Below are 18,035 nucleotides of genomic sequence, written 5' to 3'. Positions count from 1 at the left end.
GGTGGGGGTGTGTGTGTGTGTGTGTGTGTGTGTGTGTGTGTGAGTGAGATTGCGAACAGGTGACACTTTGTGATTAATGTATTCATGCTGCCAGTCTCATTTCATGCCTTTGGTGACTCACAGAAGTAAAACGCATTAGCCTGCATAGAGCTGGTTCATCCTCTTATCAAGTCACGGGAAGAAGTGTGACAACGACAGATATGTCTTTGCATCTGTTTTGAAACACGTTGACCATTATCACATTGCCAAAGTTCAATATCATACCAGTAATTGTTGGAGGTCTATCAAAATGGACACGTCCTTAATAAGTATTGATTTGGGGTAAGTTTGGTATATTTTTGTTATAGCATGGACTTTTTAATATTGCACTTCTTTTACACAAAAACGGTGACTCGTGCCATTCATGCTGTGAAGGTCGTCATTTAATTATGCATACACAGAGGAACATTATAGTGTGGCTCAAACATTCTCAAAACATTTTCGCGTGTCAGTCTGAGCGATAATGGGGTCTGTGCTTAAACTGTGCGTACGAACGTTTTACGCACAAATCGGTGATTCATCAATGTTTTCTCACTCCTGAATTTGTTTGAACTCTGTGAACACTGCCTCAGACCATGTGTATACACACAGATAATGACATTATCAAGCATATTTCCTTATATAGAGAAATGGGGGCATGGCAGCATGCCGATATAGCAGGTACCCGCTTGTCAATTTGGAATGATTCTGATTCACTACCATACGAACATTGGTAAGAACAAAATTGGCTGGTCTTCACGTGTCATGAATCTGATAAGTCTGCGCGCGCACTTACTTTTTGTGTGCAAAGTAAGAACATTTCTACACACGTTAGTGAATGAGGCCCAATGAGTACTCAAAATGACTGATCAATTGTAGATGTATCCGACTTCTTAAATAAGCAAGTTTGTCAATTTGTAAGTATAGCCTTCAGGATACATATATGAAGCCCAATCGGATTTGTGGTCTAGAACTGTTTTTTGTTTAACGGCAGGTGCAGTTTCAGTTTATACTATTTTGAACACATCACTAATTTGTCCATCTGTGTCTCTGTTATCCCAGGTATTCCTGTTCTTCTGTGAAACCTGCTCAGTGCCTATCTGCAGGGAGTGCAGTGTGGGCCGTCATATGGGCCACACCTTCGTTTATCTACAAGACGCCGTACAGGACTGCAGGGCCATCACCATCCAGCTGCTGTCAGATGCACAGCAGGGACGACAGGCTGTACAGGTGAGACTGGAACCCAGAGACACATTCAAAGGGGATTAAAAGGGAAATGTCAGTTATTTTTTGTTTGTTTGCTTTTTCTGCCCCTTAAATCTGGAACCAAGGCAGTAGTATTAAAGCAAACCTATCACCTCCATGAAATGACACCTGTTCTTGTATTTTGTCTCAGTACAAAGTGTTGTAAAAGGTAAATCAGAAAATAATCAATTTAAGAATCCTAACCCTAACCCTGTGGCCAGATGTTCTTATTTTGCATCAAAAGAAAATGCTCTTGCATCACACCAAGGGACTCAAATAGTCGAAGCCAAGCGCTATTCTGCACGATTCTCCAAAGTCTGACGAAAAGACAATCCTTATGAAGGTCAAACCACACAAATCCACACTCATCCGTCTCCTAGAGAGACAGGAGAAGCTGAGGACAGCAGCTGTGTCTTTCCATCGTCCCTCAGCACAGCGCCACCAGCTATTAGATGATCAGCTTGAATCTGTTTGACACTGACCAGTCCTAGGCTGCTGGGAAGCCTGGGGTTAGAGGTGTCCAGCTGGCCCTGAAAAGGGGAGGGTCGCATGGGGTGAGGTCTGGTGGGGGCAGGGCTGAAGGTCAAAGGGGATGAGGAGTGGAGAGGATGATGGGGGATGGTGGATAAGGTATTTAAAGGATTTCAGAGAGAGGAAAACTCCCCTCCTCTTGTAAAGAAGTGGAATACTTTGCCCTCCCCCTATTCAGCTATTCACTCTCTCACTCCCCCGCCTCTTACTCTCACTCCCACACAAACTGCCACCCTGCATTTACATAGTTATGGTTTGGGTGGCAGCTTTCTAGACCTGCCCCCCCCCCTGTAGATTCCAGCTTTACAGTGTCATATGGGCAAGTGAAGCTTCATAACTGCCTCAGCAGTCTTGGTGTGCCTTTTTGCTGTCATTGATTGTCAGTTGACACTAAACAAATTACCAACAATTTTCATAAGCACTTCATTTTATTTAGTCATACTAAGTACTTTGAGCTAAGTAAGAACGCCAGGTTGACTGACCTGATGATGGGGCTGGATGAAAAGTTAAGTTATAACTATATATGTAAATGTTGTTGTTATTACACTCATTCTGAGGTGGACATTAATGTCTGTAGTAAATTTCACGGCAATCCATCCAATTTTTGTCTAAACATTTCTCACAAAACACAAATGTCAACCTCACGGTGGCACTAGAGAAAAGAGAAAAAAAGACACGTTCATAAAAAATGCAAATAAGTGGTGTATAAAATATTGTCTTGTGAGGTATGTGTTGAAACCACAGCTAAAAGGGGGTAACAGTGATAGGTCACTGTCTCACACACACGCACGCACGCGCACGCCTTGTCCAATTTGCCTGGAAGGTGGGGCAGTGTTGTGACCTTGGTAAAGTTTCTCCCGAAACATGAAACATTAGCTGTTCCACTTAAGCCATGTGACATGCAGGCGTCCTCAGCAGATCTTGACCTTTGTGTGACCGGTTTGCACTTTGTACCTTAATGGATGAGCACTTATGTCACTCAAGGTGTTCTTTAAATTCCAAAATATCAAAAGAGTCAGAAACACAGTCACTCTGCGTCGTCGTTCCCATCATCCCTCTTTCTTTAGTTTTGTCTTGTCCAGGCACTGCACCGGTTTGTCAAACACAGAATTTGTGCTGACCAGCAGTGCTTTGGATGTATAAAACCTTTTTAAAGCCCACCCACCACTCTTGAGCTAGTTCTAAGCTGCTTAGATCATGCATACAAATATAAGCATTTAAACTTTTGCCAATATGAACATGCTACACATCGTTAGATTCTCCACAATTCAGTTGTCCAGGAAATTTTACTGAAACCATGATCACCAAAGAATAATTTATTCAGATTTACCTGCGTGGTAAACGAAAGATGAGGAAAAGTGGCGACTTTTCAAGCGGTCATAAAGTCTGAATATGTATCTATTCCTTCATTTTTTTTTATATCCCTTAGTCCGTGCATGAGGTTGGCCTAGATGCGCTGTCTGTATTTTATGTTATTTCATAGCCTAATTTTATACAAGTAATAATCATACTAGTTTAAATAAACCATTTCATAGTATTTCCCATCTTTGCTGAGCTTTTGTGTGAAAGGAATAAAAAGCTCGGGCTGTTTTTAAGTTTTAATTCTGGAATATTCTCACATGTATGTAAATATATATTATAAACTCCGTTATATGCCAGACTCCAGGACATGTGTGGCAAAATTTAAAACTAAAACAAGGTACAGCAGCACTCGCTTGTTCTTGAACAATGAGAGTCAAATCAACAACAACAATTTATTGAATGGAAAGCACCAGGATCTGTGCAGCTGAGCCAAAAGAAACCCCGCATGCCATCTGGCAACACGTTGCAGTGTTTGTGGTGTGTTTGTCCATGTTGCCCCAGGTCACCATGAGAGAAAATGCTGACGGCAGATAATACACACACACACGACACACACCGACACACACCCACACACACACACACACGTACGTCACACACACACACTCGCACGCACACGTACGTCACACACACACGTACGTAACACACACGCGCGCTCCTGTCCCTCGAGGTAGGAAATTTCCGCCCACTCCTCACCCATTATCTTCCCTGACCTCTGACCCTGGACCTGGGACCTCCTGGTTGGCCAGAGCTCTTTCACGCTGCGGTTTGATTGGTCATTTTGACCCTCTTTGTATTCCAAGCTGTGCTGTTCTGGGAATGTTGAGGGAAAGAGAGAAGATGGAAACAGCGACGTAGAGGGCAGTTATGAGAGAAGAAGACTGAATATGAAGTGTGTTTAAAAAGAGAGACAGATTTCTTTCTCTTTCCCTCACTCCAGCTCAGAAAGATTAAGAAAAGAATAATAGGGGGAAAAAAATAAATGAATACTAATAAGAATAAAGATACAACTGGAGAAAGGTGGTGGCTTTATCTTTCACCCTGCCTCCTTCCTCACTCTGTCGTGATAATAGTCCTCCTCCGATTCTTCCAGGATTCGTTCGCTGCTGCTCTCTGGAGGCCTGATTTAGTTGTCTCTTTAGCTGCCCACCTCAAATGTTCAGGCGAAAGAGAAAAGACCCTGCTGCCAGGCTTTGTTCCTGCAGAGGTGCAGCAGGGGTGGGCGGTATGTGTCTTAAGACAGGGGTTGCAGATCATGACCTGCAGAGGTTTAGGTGATCTTTGATCCCTGCGGCCGATATCACAAAGGAAGCCTTATCCCTCCTCCCCTTCGTCCCTGTGAGGTCCGGTTCAGCCTGTGACCTCCCAGAAAACGCTAGAGGAAAAGCCAGATAAAGCAGGGGGCAGGGCGGAGGGGGGAGGGTGACAAAAAGGAAACTGTGAATTTATCCCAAATTGGGTTATGGAAGCTAAAACCTTTTTTTTAAGGTGGACTTTTTCAATGTGCAGGATTTAAAAACAGAAAAAGGAGAGATTTCGTACATTCAGTCTTAACTAAATACTATACCAAAAGTCCATCCATCCATCGTCAACCGCTTATCCTGTGTACAGGGTTGCGGGGGGCTGGAGCCAATCCCAGCTACTATACCAAAAGTAATTCTTTTAATGTTGCTCTATAGGGCTGAGTGTTGTTTGAAACATTTTGGTTATATAGTGCCTGAGTTTTGATACCAAAACAATATTTTGTCAATACCATACAGAATAGAATATAAACATTTTTTTTTCCATATTACATAAACATGTCAAACTTATCAGTGTTAAATAAAGAACTTTAAACTAATCTAAATAAAATATTGTCTAAAGTTAGAATCTAACCAAGCATGCAATGTCAACTTTGGAAACTTTTCAGCACTGTGAGGGGAGGAAAACTGTTTCAAATGTAGTGCTTATGACTTGTTTTTGCAATGCCAACTTTTGAATATCAGGAATGAGAAGAGGATTAGCCCAACAGGAAGTTGCATCATTTTGTGTAGTGTGAAGTGACTTCCTATTCGTGACCAATGTTTCCTTTTCATCTTCAAAGGAGCTGCCAAACGTGAGAAAGGAATAGATCACAAACTGAGCAGGTGTTTGTGCATTTCCTAGCCAGGAAGATGTCACATACAGTGTCCTTTATTTTAATGTTTCCTGATGCTCTGCATCCTGTTTCTGGGCCTCATCTGTATCCCATCTGAGTAATAAAACAGACCAGCTGGTGTGTTTGTCACATGACTGAGTGAGAGATAATCATGCATCTTTGCTTTTTGCCACATCCAGTGACTTTTTGTTTCTGCCTCACTGTTTGGGCCATCATTATTGGAAGTGGTCATTAATAAAATTCAGGGTTTTTTTTCTCCTCTCCTGCTTCAGTTGCTTGTCAAATAAGCTGATAACACCCTATGCCACATCAGTATGATCACATATTGTGTTTGGTTTCCTCAGCTAAGCATGGAGAAGGTGCAGGCCATGGCAGAGCAGGTGGAGATCAAAGCCAAGGTGGTGCAGACTGAAGTGAAGGCCCTTGTCCTCAGACACAAAAAAGCGCTGGAGGAGAGGGAATGTGAACTACTGTGGAAGGTGAGCTGCTACCATCATGTTCATCAGTGCCCTGTCAATTCTTACACTGGGCAATGTTCATTTGCCAATTTCAGTTTTAATGTGGTCTGAGGCCCCTGTGCCTGATAGTTATTGGCCAATTGTGCCAATAATAGTGTACTCAATACTGCATACTAGTGTTTTCTCTTCTTTTCACCCAGATGCTAATGAAATATCCTGTTGACACCGGGACTCTCGGGTACAAAACTGTTTTTGTGGCATGCACATTGCAGGCATCATGATTATTTTACTGGCAGTGTGTTAGTTCAATGCATTCCCACCTGTGACACATTAAAAGAGCAAACAAATACCTCTGGATAGGAGGCACAATAAAAAAAAAAAAAAAACTTCTAAGAAAATGGGCTTTGATACAAACAGTCCCTACACTATAGGATAATTACCATAAATTTACTTTAAAATATATTATTCATAGTTTTACATAAATTACTTTACTTGTAAAAATATTTTATTCATAGTCAAATCATAATGCATTAAACATGTTCAATATGACATCCTACATCCTCATCCAAACCCACCCACTCACATCCATACCTGGATTACTGACAAAGTAAGGGTCAATAAAAGATGAATATTGTTCGACTGCAGTAGTTTTAGCTAGGTTACCTAACAAATTGACAAAAACAGAATACCCATAAATTTATATGCTTAGATTCCCTCATGGTGAATATTGATGTCTGCTTATAGTAGAGCATATGATGTCTTGTCCAGATTGGTTAATAAAACTTTTTTTAAGCTAAACAAAACCAAGGAGCCGTTTTGCTCAGCAGCCTGCTCTTCAGGAACCTTCTGCAAGGGCCACCCAGGTTTAAGGTTACTCAGAGAACGAGTGGGGTTTTGGGTGAAATAAAGAACCCTCATCCCTGAGGCCCCTCGCCCCTGCCTAAACTATGCTTCCAAATCCCTAACCCTTTGGTAATAAATGAATAACCACATAAAAAGGAGACTGTACCACATGCATGTCATTTTACCCGTGTAACACACACACACACAAACACACAAAATCAGCATCATATCGATTGTGACTGAAACCAGATAGTGTGTGCAAATGTGTTGCTTTAGGCATGACAGAACATAACCGATAATTTAGCCTAACACTCACCAAACTCTCCTTTCTACTGTTGTTCTGAGAGCAGGCTCGGTGACATTGTAGAAACTGACCTGTGTCTTATTCCCTCACATCTTACAGCTCATGTGTGTGCAGGTCAAAGTCTCACCAAGAAGGTTTCACTTAACCAAGTTCCCCCTTTAATCCTTTTTACACCACTGCAGGACTTGCTCTTTATCCCTGACCTGATAAAGTCATTACAAGCAACCATAGAATGAACACGCACGCACGCACGCACCGTTTCTGTCTTTCCTTTTTCCCCCTCGACTGACTGACAGACGGACACGTTTTGTGACAAGTATGTAGCTGTGTGTTGAGATGCAAGCGAGTTTTTCAGCTCATCAAAAATGCTACACTGGTGGCTGCTCTCCGGCACTTGCCCGCCACCTTTTGCACGCCGCTCTGCTCCGCTGCTTTCCTCAGCTCAGATGCAGAAAGCCTGCAAGTTGAGCTGAACAACTCCTGAATCATACAAGATGTTGGAAATAACGCCGCTAGCGCTTCTCATACTGCAAGCTAGTGTTGATGGCTGCCTGTGCTGATAGTGATTGGGGGAGGGTGGTAATTACACTGAATCCAGGAAGACGCGACACTTTGACTCAACACTGTCATGCCAAAAGTACTGTAATGTGACTCACAGGGGACACATTTGACTTGGAAAGCTATGGGTGTGAGTCTGGGCGTGTCTTCTATATGTTTATTGTGTGACTGTGTAGCGCAGGAGTTGAAGTGAAGCTGTAATTTATAAGTAGTTGTTGCATCAAAGAATATCATAGTCTCCCTCTTTCTTTTTGCTCTGTGAAATTCATACCAACTCTGGCACTGAGCGGCGTCAAATGAGGAGCTATAAGAATTTGTCTGTCTCAAGCCTTACTTGAGTCTTTGTCTTCTGTGACTATAAAGTGTAACTCTAGTCTCACAGATTCAAATTGCAGTTCCACTTGTGCGGGATTAACAAAAGACCCCTCTCTTGTGGACTCTTTGTTTCTTTCAGAGTCCCTCCCTACTATCAAAAGTCCTTCTAACCATAGAGGCAGTCAGGCTATTGTGTTTATACTCTTTTTGTTAGGTGACGGTAAGTTAGAGCCCAGCCCCTTCTCAGCTTTTACCACCATCTTCAATGCTTTATTCTCTCTGACTGTACTGTAACTTCATCTGGCTTCTCACCGTGACAAAAATGTGTTTATGTTGAACTTTTATGATTAGCTAAATAATTCACCCCCAGCAGTTTAACGCTTTAGGTGCCCCCCCCCCCCTTCAGTTTTGTCAGCCCTGACTCTGGTATTCTTTGAATAGTATATACTTTTTATATAATGTATTGTATGTAATCTTATTGTTATATGTATTGTTAAGGCAAGAAGAAACTTGATCACTTACAACAGGTTATGCAATGTTTTGTGGAGTTGAATTTCTGCTCACAAAAGCCACAGAAATAATCACAGAAATACATGTAATCTGAAGTAATAGAAATTCGTGATTTCATCACAAATTATTTACAATTTGTCAATTGCTGATGCCCAATCAAACTTTGGTGTGCAGGTAACTAGCTGCATGTTGCCCATTTTCTTCTTCTTGTTACTGAATATGGCCAGGCATGGTCAGCACACTGCTGCCATCCTGTGGCCAGCCTCGCTATTAACTGTCTGTGGTATCAAGATACACACATTAAATAACTAAATCAAATTTTGCTTTGCAGTGGAAGAAGTGGTTACAGTGAGGGTAACCACAACTCAAATAGTAGTCTAAATGTGGGCAGCCATTACTGCTAAGCCCTTACAAGGTAGTAAATCAACCAGTGAATAATTTTTTAAATAAAAAATATTATTTAATAACATTGCTCTATATTGTTCATGTAGTTGTCACCGCAAAAATGAATGCGACTGTATCTGTGTTTTGACTGCCAGTATTACCTGTGCTGATCATTTTACAACATAAAAAATAAGTGTCTGTCACATGCTTTCTATACTGTTAGAACAATTAAATCCCATTCGGTGATTGCAAACATTCTGTACTCTGGTTCTGTCTCCTTTCAGGTGGAGAAGATCCGTCAGGTGAAAGCCAAGTCTCTGTACCTGCAGGTGGAGAAACTGCACCAGAGTCTGACCAAGTTGGACAGCACCATCGATGCTGTCAGCCAGATGCTGGACGAGGGCCGCCACCTTGATGTGCTGCTGGCCAGGGAGCGAATGCTCACCCAGATCCATGAACTCAAAGCTTTGAGGGGCCTGCTGCAGCCGCAAGAGGATGATCGCTTCATGTTCACTCCTCCAGACCAGGTAGGCACCGGGACCCTGTAGATAATGAATCCAAGTGGTCAGTACCTACAATTTGGATTGTATTGCTATGTTTACAGAGCCTGATGTAAAAATTAGACAGTGACTGAATGTATTCCATCATGGTTCCCACAGGCTGTGTACATAGCCATCCAGTCCATGGGCCTTATCAGCAGCGGAGCCTTTGCCCCAGTCACCAAAGCCCATGGCGAGGGTCTAAAAAGCGCTCTTCGTGGCAAGCCAGCCTCCTTCACTGTGAACGGATATGACCATGACGGCGAGCCACGTCTTTCCGGCGGGGACACAGTGTCTGCAATAGTCATGTCAGTCACAGATGGTAACCTGTCTACAGCAGAGGTATCGGACCACCAGAATGGCTCATACACCATCAGCTACCTACCTAAATGTGAGGGGGAGCACCTCGTGTCGGTGTTGGTGTGTAACCAGCACATCCAGGGGAGCCCCTTCAAGGTGATCGTGAAGTCAGGGCGGAGCTATGGCTCCCTGGGCTCCCAAGTGTCAGCCTTCGGGTGCGAGGGGGAGGGAGATGGTCAGCTGTGTCGTCCATGGGGTATCAGCGTGGACAAGGAGGGATACGTGGTGGTGGCCGATCGCAGCAACAACCGCATACAGGTAGAGCATGAACCTCAGTCTCTCTACAATCACATTGTGGTCAGTGTGTTATGAAGCTTTCTTCTCTACACCTGGCCAGTGTCAAACACAGTTTTTATTTACCGCACTTAAGAAAACGATAAACCATTAAGCCAATAAATGCGGATAAAGTAAATGGAAAGAAAACACTTAGATATTGCATTTAGAGTAATGAGGTCACTCATTAGTTAATCACAACTTAACACTGTTGATTTTTGTACTAAAATGTTCATGTAGCAGAGTGTCTGTGTCTACTTATGTTGGCCACACACTAGAGGATAATTGGGCAGATTTTGGGACCTATTCGCCCCTTCCAACAATCACAGGGGCGTTTACAAGCCAAGGCTGGTCTGAACTGATTATCAGCCCAAATGATCCTGTACTGTAAGGGGTTTGCAGACACAATCTTGAGGTCGCCGGCTGGAACGGACGCAACCCAATTTCTAATCGTAAATATCAAACCCAACTTGAAATCAGGGTGGCTCTGATCAGAAACCCTATATAATGTATAAACCACGCTTATTCCCTCTTCTCAGCCACGAGTTCGTGTTTTTTTTTTTTTTTTTTTTTTTTCTGTGCAAAACATAGCGCAGACCAGTGCAGCTGGCTGACGACGACAGTCTACCTCCATGTTTATGTCTGAAGTCATGTTTGGTCATGCAAGTCTTCTGTGAGATACCAAGTCTCCTGAACCGTCACTCTGAAATCGTTAAGCATAAACATCAAGTGTGTGTGGTCCCGCGTCTTAACACAATTGTCTGGTGTGTGCGTTCTTAAGATTAAAATATAAAAAATCGGTTAATTCTGTCATTATGTATGTTTTATCCCCATTTTAAAAATCAGTTAAGATTTGAAAATCCTCTAGTGTACACCAGGCTTTAGGAAACTTGAATGTTGAAAAGTCCATGAAGGTTATATCTGTCCTTCCGCGCACACACGCACGCGCGCAGAGTCACTAAAAGGTTTTTTTGTGATGAAACTATGAAAGCACTGTATTAAATAGAACAAATGGCCTAAATTTGAAGTTTATAGTTTCAGGAGGGCCCTAACAACTTAACACTCACTCATGTGCTTAAGTGGTTGTCACATCCGTGTATTTCTCTGCTTGGTAAAGACATTAGCTGTGTGTACATTAGAGTGCTTGCAGAAAGCCAAGCAGAGTCTACAGTCTATAATAACTACACACAAACACAACGCCGTTTCACCAGTACATTTAGCATAGCATGTGGGAGCTTTACAGAACAGCTGGCACAAAGTGAGGGCTTCCAATGTTGTTCCAACATTAAAGTGGACTCAATAAGCAATGTTTTTGTTCCTTCCCTCTCCAGATATTCAAGCCTTGCGGTGCCTTCCACCATAAGTTTGGCTCTCTGGGTTCCCGGCCTGGTCAGTTTGATCGTCCAGCGGGTGTTGCGTGTGACAGTCAGAGACGAATCATTGTGGCTGATAAGGACAATCACCGTGTGCAGGTATGAAAACCCACTTAGACGCAATCAACACGTTTCAGATGTAAACACACAGCTCCTTGTGCTTACTCTCTCTCTGCTGCAGATGTAAACATGTTGGGCCCTAAACCATTTGCTTTGTCTGACAGGTGTTTACTTTTGAGGGCCAGTTCCTGTTGAAGTTTGGAGAAAAGGGTACCAAGAACGGGCAGTTCAACTATCCCTGGGATGTGGCTGTCAACTCTGCGGGTAAGATCCTGGTCTCGGACACCAGGAACCACCGTGTGCAGCTCTTCACCCCTGACGGCTCTTTCCTCAACAAGTACGGCTTTGAGGGGGCCCTGTGGAAACACTTTGACTCTCCCAGAGGAGTGGCCTTTAACCACGAAGACCACCTGGTGGTGACCGACTTCAACAACCACCGGCTTCTGGTCATCCGGCCGGACTGCCAGTCAGCTCGCTTTCTGGGCTCTGAGGGCACCGGGAACGGGCAGTTTCTGCGACCCCAGGGCGTCGCTGTGGACCAGGAGAACCGCATCATTGTGGCAGACTCCCGCAACCACCGAGTCCAAGTGTTCGAGCCCAATGGAAACTTCTTATGCAAATTTGGCACACAGGGGAGTGGCTATGGACAGATGGATCGCCCCTCAGGTGTGGCTGTGACGCCTGACGGAGTCATTGTGGTCGTTGACTTTGGAAATAATCGCATCCTCAAGTTCTAAAGAAAGTTTATTTTTTACATTCTCTCCCTCCGTTTGCCCTTTTGCAGTTTTTACGATGAAGGAAATGGAGGATAGAGAATGAATCAACAGACACAACAGGAGGAGAGCTCAGAGAGGATTGAGAGCAAGTTGAAGTGAAGGGAAATTAAAACTTGAGATGATATTTTTTTCCATTTACATTGATATACTCCCAATAAGATATCTGTGGTATGTATGACAAAGGGGGGCCTCTACAAATTGATAATCAGTAGAAAAAGAGCCATATTTCCCACCTCACTCTCAGCTGCTCTGAACTCTCTCTGTACGCTCTCCTTAAGTATCCATCTCAGGGAATTTCTCACTTTTCTTAAAATCTTGTACCCTCTGCTCCATACCTACCTCATTTAGCTCTTTATGAATGTACTCATAGTCACTGAGCAGAGGTTTTAGTCCGTGAAGTTTTACAGAGAAGAAAAGTCTACCTCTATAGTTTGTTATTTAAGAGAGACAAAAAAGAATAGACTGTTCAGTTGATATTTGCACAGGATTAATAGAATTCTTGCTGTGCATTTTGAAATATGAGTTAAAGTGAACCTCCTGAATGTTGTTGCTGAGACAATACTCAGACCGCTGTAGAGGCTGCATGATTTATTCCCATTACAGAGAGGACAGGAAACTAGGGTACAGTAGTTTCCTTTTCACATTTTTAGGCTTGGTAGTCTTTCGCTTATGCATCACCCTTTGTCTCTTCGTGGCTTTGTGGAGTTTGTAGTGTCATGTCTAAAAGCAGTGTGCGAAGTGATGCCAAACTTAGAATCAAAATTAGCTCAGGTAGGACTGATTTAAAAATGATCAGTACTTTTAAGGATAACCCTCCAGCTTTAATGGCTAATGCTGATTTGATGGATTTATTGACAAAATAAAATTATAAAGTGGAGGAAATGATCCCCAAAATAAGCCCTGTAATAAAATAATCCAAAGTGTCTGATCATCCATACACCCCTGCCCCCAGTTGTGTCTCATAAGACTAATGTTTTTGATTAAATAAGACAACTTCTGTCATTATAGCCTAGTCAGCTGCAAGAACAACTAAGATGCAAAGATTAGTATGTTAGGAGAGCAGCATCTCCTTCAAAAGGGAGGACCCACCAAAGGATTTTAGAGAGGGATTTTCCAAGATCTGGATCTATTAGTGATCTTAACGTAGATATTAAATCAAGTAGTTGAATGACACCTTTTTGGTGAGGCATGCTGTGTGACAAAAGCCTCACAAGTAGACTCCTAATTTGGCTCAAATAAAAGGCCTAATATTACAATCCTTTGGATTTAGATTGTGGTTAAAAGCCACTTTCTTTGGCTGGATCTAGGATTTAGTCCAGTCCGATGAGAGGGCGTGATCACAAAGCCTGCCCTATTTATTGATCCTTGCAGTTGAGGAGACCTCTCCAGATTGAGCTCTAGTAGACTGATTCCTCCAAAGACGGAGGTCTATAGAGCCACTACTGGAGTCAACCAAAGTTAGAATTTCTGCACAATGGCCAACTAGATTTGGCAATTAAAGAAACAAAATCCCCTTTAAAAACGTTTTCTTAAATAATCATTGTTTGCTGGGAAGTCTAAAGTTTATAAAACTCATGGAGTTGGGCTCATAGCACTGTCCTCGTTAGGCTTAGAAGATTTATTGTGCATGAGTACTTTGATCCTGCTAAGACCAAGGCCCTTGCTGTCTGAAGCAGATATTTGAAAGACGATCCTTTTCATCTGTCTCCAGAGATGTTTGTGGAGAGAACAGAAGATACCCACACCAAAGAAGAACCGCTTCCTCCCCCGCGCATTTATGAACTCAGCCCATCAAACGACACCCCGGTTTTATCATTATTAGATGGCCCATAGGCTCAAAGTAGCATCTCAGATTAGCTTTTGTATCCCAATCTATTTACCATAGAAACTAATAGGTACTAACTCTGTGGTGAAAACATTGTGGGGTTTTGAATCCCCTTGTCCTTCGTTCTATCTGTGTCCCACTGGAAGCACTAGACAATAAAAAGTTCTGTTAGCCGCCTCCTTAGACTAGCAAGGAACCTTGGACCCTATGAAAAGATTCACCAACGGGCCCTCACCTCTGAGGAGGGGGCCCGTCTGCACATGATCAGGATTTACATCGTCATATCTCAGATATCGCGTACCTCAACTTTTCTTGCATACCTCAACTCCTGAATACCTCGTTTGTCACTCACAACTGCTGTGCATTGAAATCTTCAAATACCTCAACTTGTTACTCATTCTGAATACCTCATTTTTACTCTTTTATTTAAGCATACCTCATCAGATATTTATGCATTACGAATATACCTCATTCTTTATATCTTCTTGTGTTACAGTACATGCCCTATAGCTCTAGGACCAAAGATCATGGTACTGTTGAGTTGATTTGTTACGGTCATTGCTCCACCTTCCAACCCTGAACAGCCTTTAGGTTGTTCAGCCTACTGTAAATTGCCTGGTAAACTATGCCTATTTATCATCAAGAATACCAAATATTTTCGATGAAAACATTGTGCCAAAATGATCAGTTCTGTGCCAAACAGGGTTGGCATTTGGACAACGCTGTTGTAGACGACAAATGTCACTGGATCATTATATCATAAATACAAATGGTTAAATCAGAGCACCTGAGAATAAATCCTCGCTCTCTGATTGGATGCACTTAAGAGGGCTGGGCCCCATTTTATCTTTACCTCATGATGATGATGATGATGAGCATGCAGATTCCACTTGTACTTTCTTACTGTGCGCAAGGGGTGAGGGGAAGAGGATGTGGCCTCTCTTGTAAAGAGTTAAGAACTTCACAAATCCGCCTTTGAACACATAACATTTAACTCAGCGCAATTTCCCAATATTTCAGTGCGAATTTTAGGATGCTTGATGGTGGTTGTGGAGGACATTGGGACAAGCTCAACCCCTCTGACTGTGGTTTAAACAAACACCCCAGAGGATTACAACTAATGTGTGACAACAGGCTGGTTTATTAAGTGGAGCTATTGGCACACTGATGGCAAGCCGGTTTGCGTCCACAGACCCTGCTGCTTTGTACCCAACACCTAGATTCACCAACAAGACTGTTTTGTGCTTTTCAGTATTACTCTGTGAAATGTTCATTCATGTTGCATCACTTTTGTTTTGTTTTTTAATTAAGATTGCAGAATTCTATCTTTAAGATCCTTAGGTCTTCACTCTTAAAGAGGAAAATTGTATTTTAAACCTTTAATTTGTTTTTGTTTTTTTCATTTTGTTGCATGCTTTAAAAAGTCCTTGTATTATATTGACGTCTCTCAGATAGGTGTTGAAAAACTCAATTGGGGTCGGTAGCTGACTATTGGGATGGTTTTACCAAAATATATACCCAAAGATGTGTATGTGTGTTAGGAGTGCGTTAGATGGAATTAACCTTTGACCTTTGCGATTGTATTTCCTGTTCTCAAGAGGCTCTACAGAGCACAACCTATTCAGCCAGCCATGCCTCGATTCCTGAGAAACAACAGAGGCAGAGTTTTCAGATAAATGCAGAAGGCTGGTGTGCCCCTCGACCGTTAGTGCTTATTTTTCTTTAACTCCCTCCAGTATACATAATATGGGTAGACATATTAACATATTGTCTTTTCACACTCAAGCCGTGTAACTTTAGGAAGCTGTAAAAACTTCCTGCTGAGCCTGCTTGCCCACAGTGATAAATCCATAAGCCAGCCATTTTGTGTTCCAACCTAGTAATGGGAACACTCTCACTGTCATCCAAGACGCAGCTGGGTTTCTCCAGGGCAAGCTAGCAATCTCTCCAGAAAGTGTGGTGATGGCTGCTGACTGTTTGACTGCACTCCTTTTCGGCTGGGCAAGGGGGTTTTGGGTTTTTTTTTTGTTTGTTTTTTTTATTGGGCCCCTGTGGTTTTTGTCCACCATTTTATTTCTGACCTCGTGGCTTTAAGAGAGGAAAAGCTGCACCAGGTGACATGTGCAAGGTTGTAGACCTCCTTTTAATGATTGTATACTCTAAAGAAAGAAATTTTAAAAAAAGGTTTGAAAATTTAGAAAGGAAAAAAATAACTCAGGTAGTTCTCAACAGCCCTGTCCTGCAGGTGTCTCATGAAACATGTCCCATAGTGATTATGTAGTGACCTCCCCCCGTTGTGACCTCTCAGTACTAGGCTGATTCTTTTGTGTGCCCATTTACATATTATAAAACTAATGATTTCTAAATCTGAAATAATAAGGCTTTTGATTAGTTTCCCCTCATTAATCTTTTTTGTTTTCTTTTACAAAACGTACAAATACGTCTCACCACTCGATGCTCATTTGCCCTTTTAGAATGTATTATGTGAAGAAAGGGGTTAAATGGGATCTTGTTGATGCTCACTCAAGTACAACCAGCTGCTGGTAGCCTTACAAGACACAAGAGACCACAGACAAAAAGTAATTTTTCCCTAACATTTGGTGCTAAATGTTCCACCGCAGTAATACTATAATTTAGGTGGAATCATGTGGTTGTAGTGGAACATGCAGCACAGTGTTCTTTCATAAACCAGCTTTAATGTCATCCTCCCCAGATGGTGGGTGTTTGGCCCGAGGGGTTGACAGGCAGCTCATCTTGTCTAAACTCTTGTTTCTTTTGTGTCCTGTTCTCCCAGCAGCCGGTTTGGTGTGGAGCGGGTATTGTGTTTGTGCGCTGCATCTGTTTGTTTAAGCAGAAATCCACTGAATGTATCCTCCTAACAGTCCAAGAGGCAGGGTGAGCCAGTGTGGCCTGCTGAGTTTAGATGGGTGCTGCTGGCGCTTCCTCAGCCAGGCCGCTGTGTTTGTGTGTGTGTGTTTGCCAGCACACCTTCCCTCCCTCTTAACACACATTCACACACTGTGGTGAGTTAGTGCAGATGTCAGGTCTTCAGTCTAAATAAGGCAAAGGAGACTATAATATATTGGCCACCTGCTGCTCTCTCTGTACTCTGTGGACTTTAAACATTTCCTATGCAGTTGTTTGTTTCTTTTTTGTTTGTTTACACATAAATAAAGTTGTATTTCTTTGACTTCAAAACTGGTGACTTTTTTTTTTTTTTTTTGGCAGAAATGCTAAAATCAATCATCATTGTGACAGTTTCGCTCAGATGACTCAGACAAGACATCCATACCTGCACAGAAAATGTAGTTCAAGTGCTGCCTTTACTCGCTGAGGGTTTTGAATACTGCAGGTACTTCATACAGTACATACACACATGCATGATGTAGCCCTAAATGAGCCACACTCATTTAAAGCTTAAGGAGTTATATATGTGTATTTATTCTTAAATAAATCATAGTCATGTTTGTTTCAATCAGCTGATTTTTTTTTTTTTCCAAGTGTCGAGAGGGCATGAGGTAATCGGTGCCACAGTATTTGTTCACACAATTGACACGGTAAACTGTTAACACCTGGTCAGGACAGAAAATCTTACACACCCTGTGTTACTTCACAGTCAGTCTGAAACTGGTTTGGACAGTTTCACTGTGGGAGGGAGGTGACCAGCAGTAGAAGTAGTACTATTATAAAAGTCCTTATTCTTAATTTTATTGCACTGATTCATAAACTGTGTCAAAGTAGCTTAGTCAAGCAGTTTAAGGCCAAGTTGTCAATTTGAATGTTGCAGTTTGAGATTGTGTGAGAAGATGCAGAGAGCTTACAACAGTAGAGTCTAAATATTCAGATGTGTGGAACTCTTCTCTTCCCTTGCCAATTCTTTGATGATCCCCTCTGCCCCAAAAGGTACTGAGTACAATTGAATTCCTCAAATTGTAGAAGGACCATATATTAACTTTACCAGATTTAACCCAGGTGTAATCCCAGGTTGAACCCTACGTCAGCATGTACAGGTTTATAATATCCACAACAAGCAACTCAGAAATTCATAAGGTATGGATAAATCTGTTTACACAAAGATGTATTGGATGGTAATCTGTCATCACGGAATCAACAAGAATAGGATATACAGTATATCAAAAAAGTCAGTACACCCCTCATGTGTGTAAA

At 42.3% G+C, this 18,035-nt stretch overlaps 1 protein-coding gene across 1 annotated transcript in view; it reads left to right on the top strand.

The window, feature by feature from the left end:
• trim71 (tripartite motif containing 71, E3 ubiquitin protein ligase) overlaps positions 1 to 17,066 on the top strand; it is a 39,268-nt gene extending 22,202 nt beyond the window's left edge. Inside the window, exons 3-8 of the mRNA XM_046059036.1 lie at positions 1,081 to 1,248; positions 5,635 to 5,769; positions 8,947 to 9,189; positions 9,322 to 9,819; positions 11,166 to 11,306; positions 11,432 to 17,066. Coding sequence (XP_045914992.1) covers positions 1,081 to 1,248; positions 5,635 to 5,769; positions 8,947 to 9,189; positions 9,322 to 9,819; positions 11,166 to 11,306; positions 11,432 to 12,004 — 1,758 coding nt within the window. The 3' untranslated portion in view covers positions 12,005 to 17,066. The remainder of the gene's footprint in view (positions 1 to 1,080; positions 1,249 to 5,634; positions 5,770 to 8,946; positions 9,190 to 9,321; positions 9,820 to 11,165; positions 11,307 to 11,431) is intronic.
• The last annotated feature ends 969 nt before the right edge of the window (positions 17,067 to 18,035 follow it).

This window comes from Micropterus dolomieu, linkage group LG09 (genome assembly GCF_021292245.1).
Source record: "Micropterus dolomieu isolate WLL.071019.BEF.003 ecotype Adirondacks linkage group LG09, ASM2129224v1, whole genome shotgun sequence".
Lineage (NCBI taxonomy): Eukaryota > Metazoa > Chordata > Actinopteri > Centrarchiformes > Centrarchidae > Micropterus > Micropterus dolomieu.
Note: the sequence above shows the minus strand (reverse complement) of the source record. Positions and strands in the feature narration are given on the sequence as shown.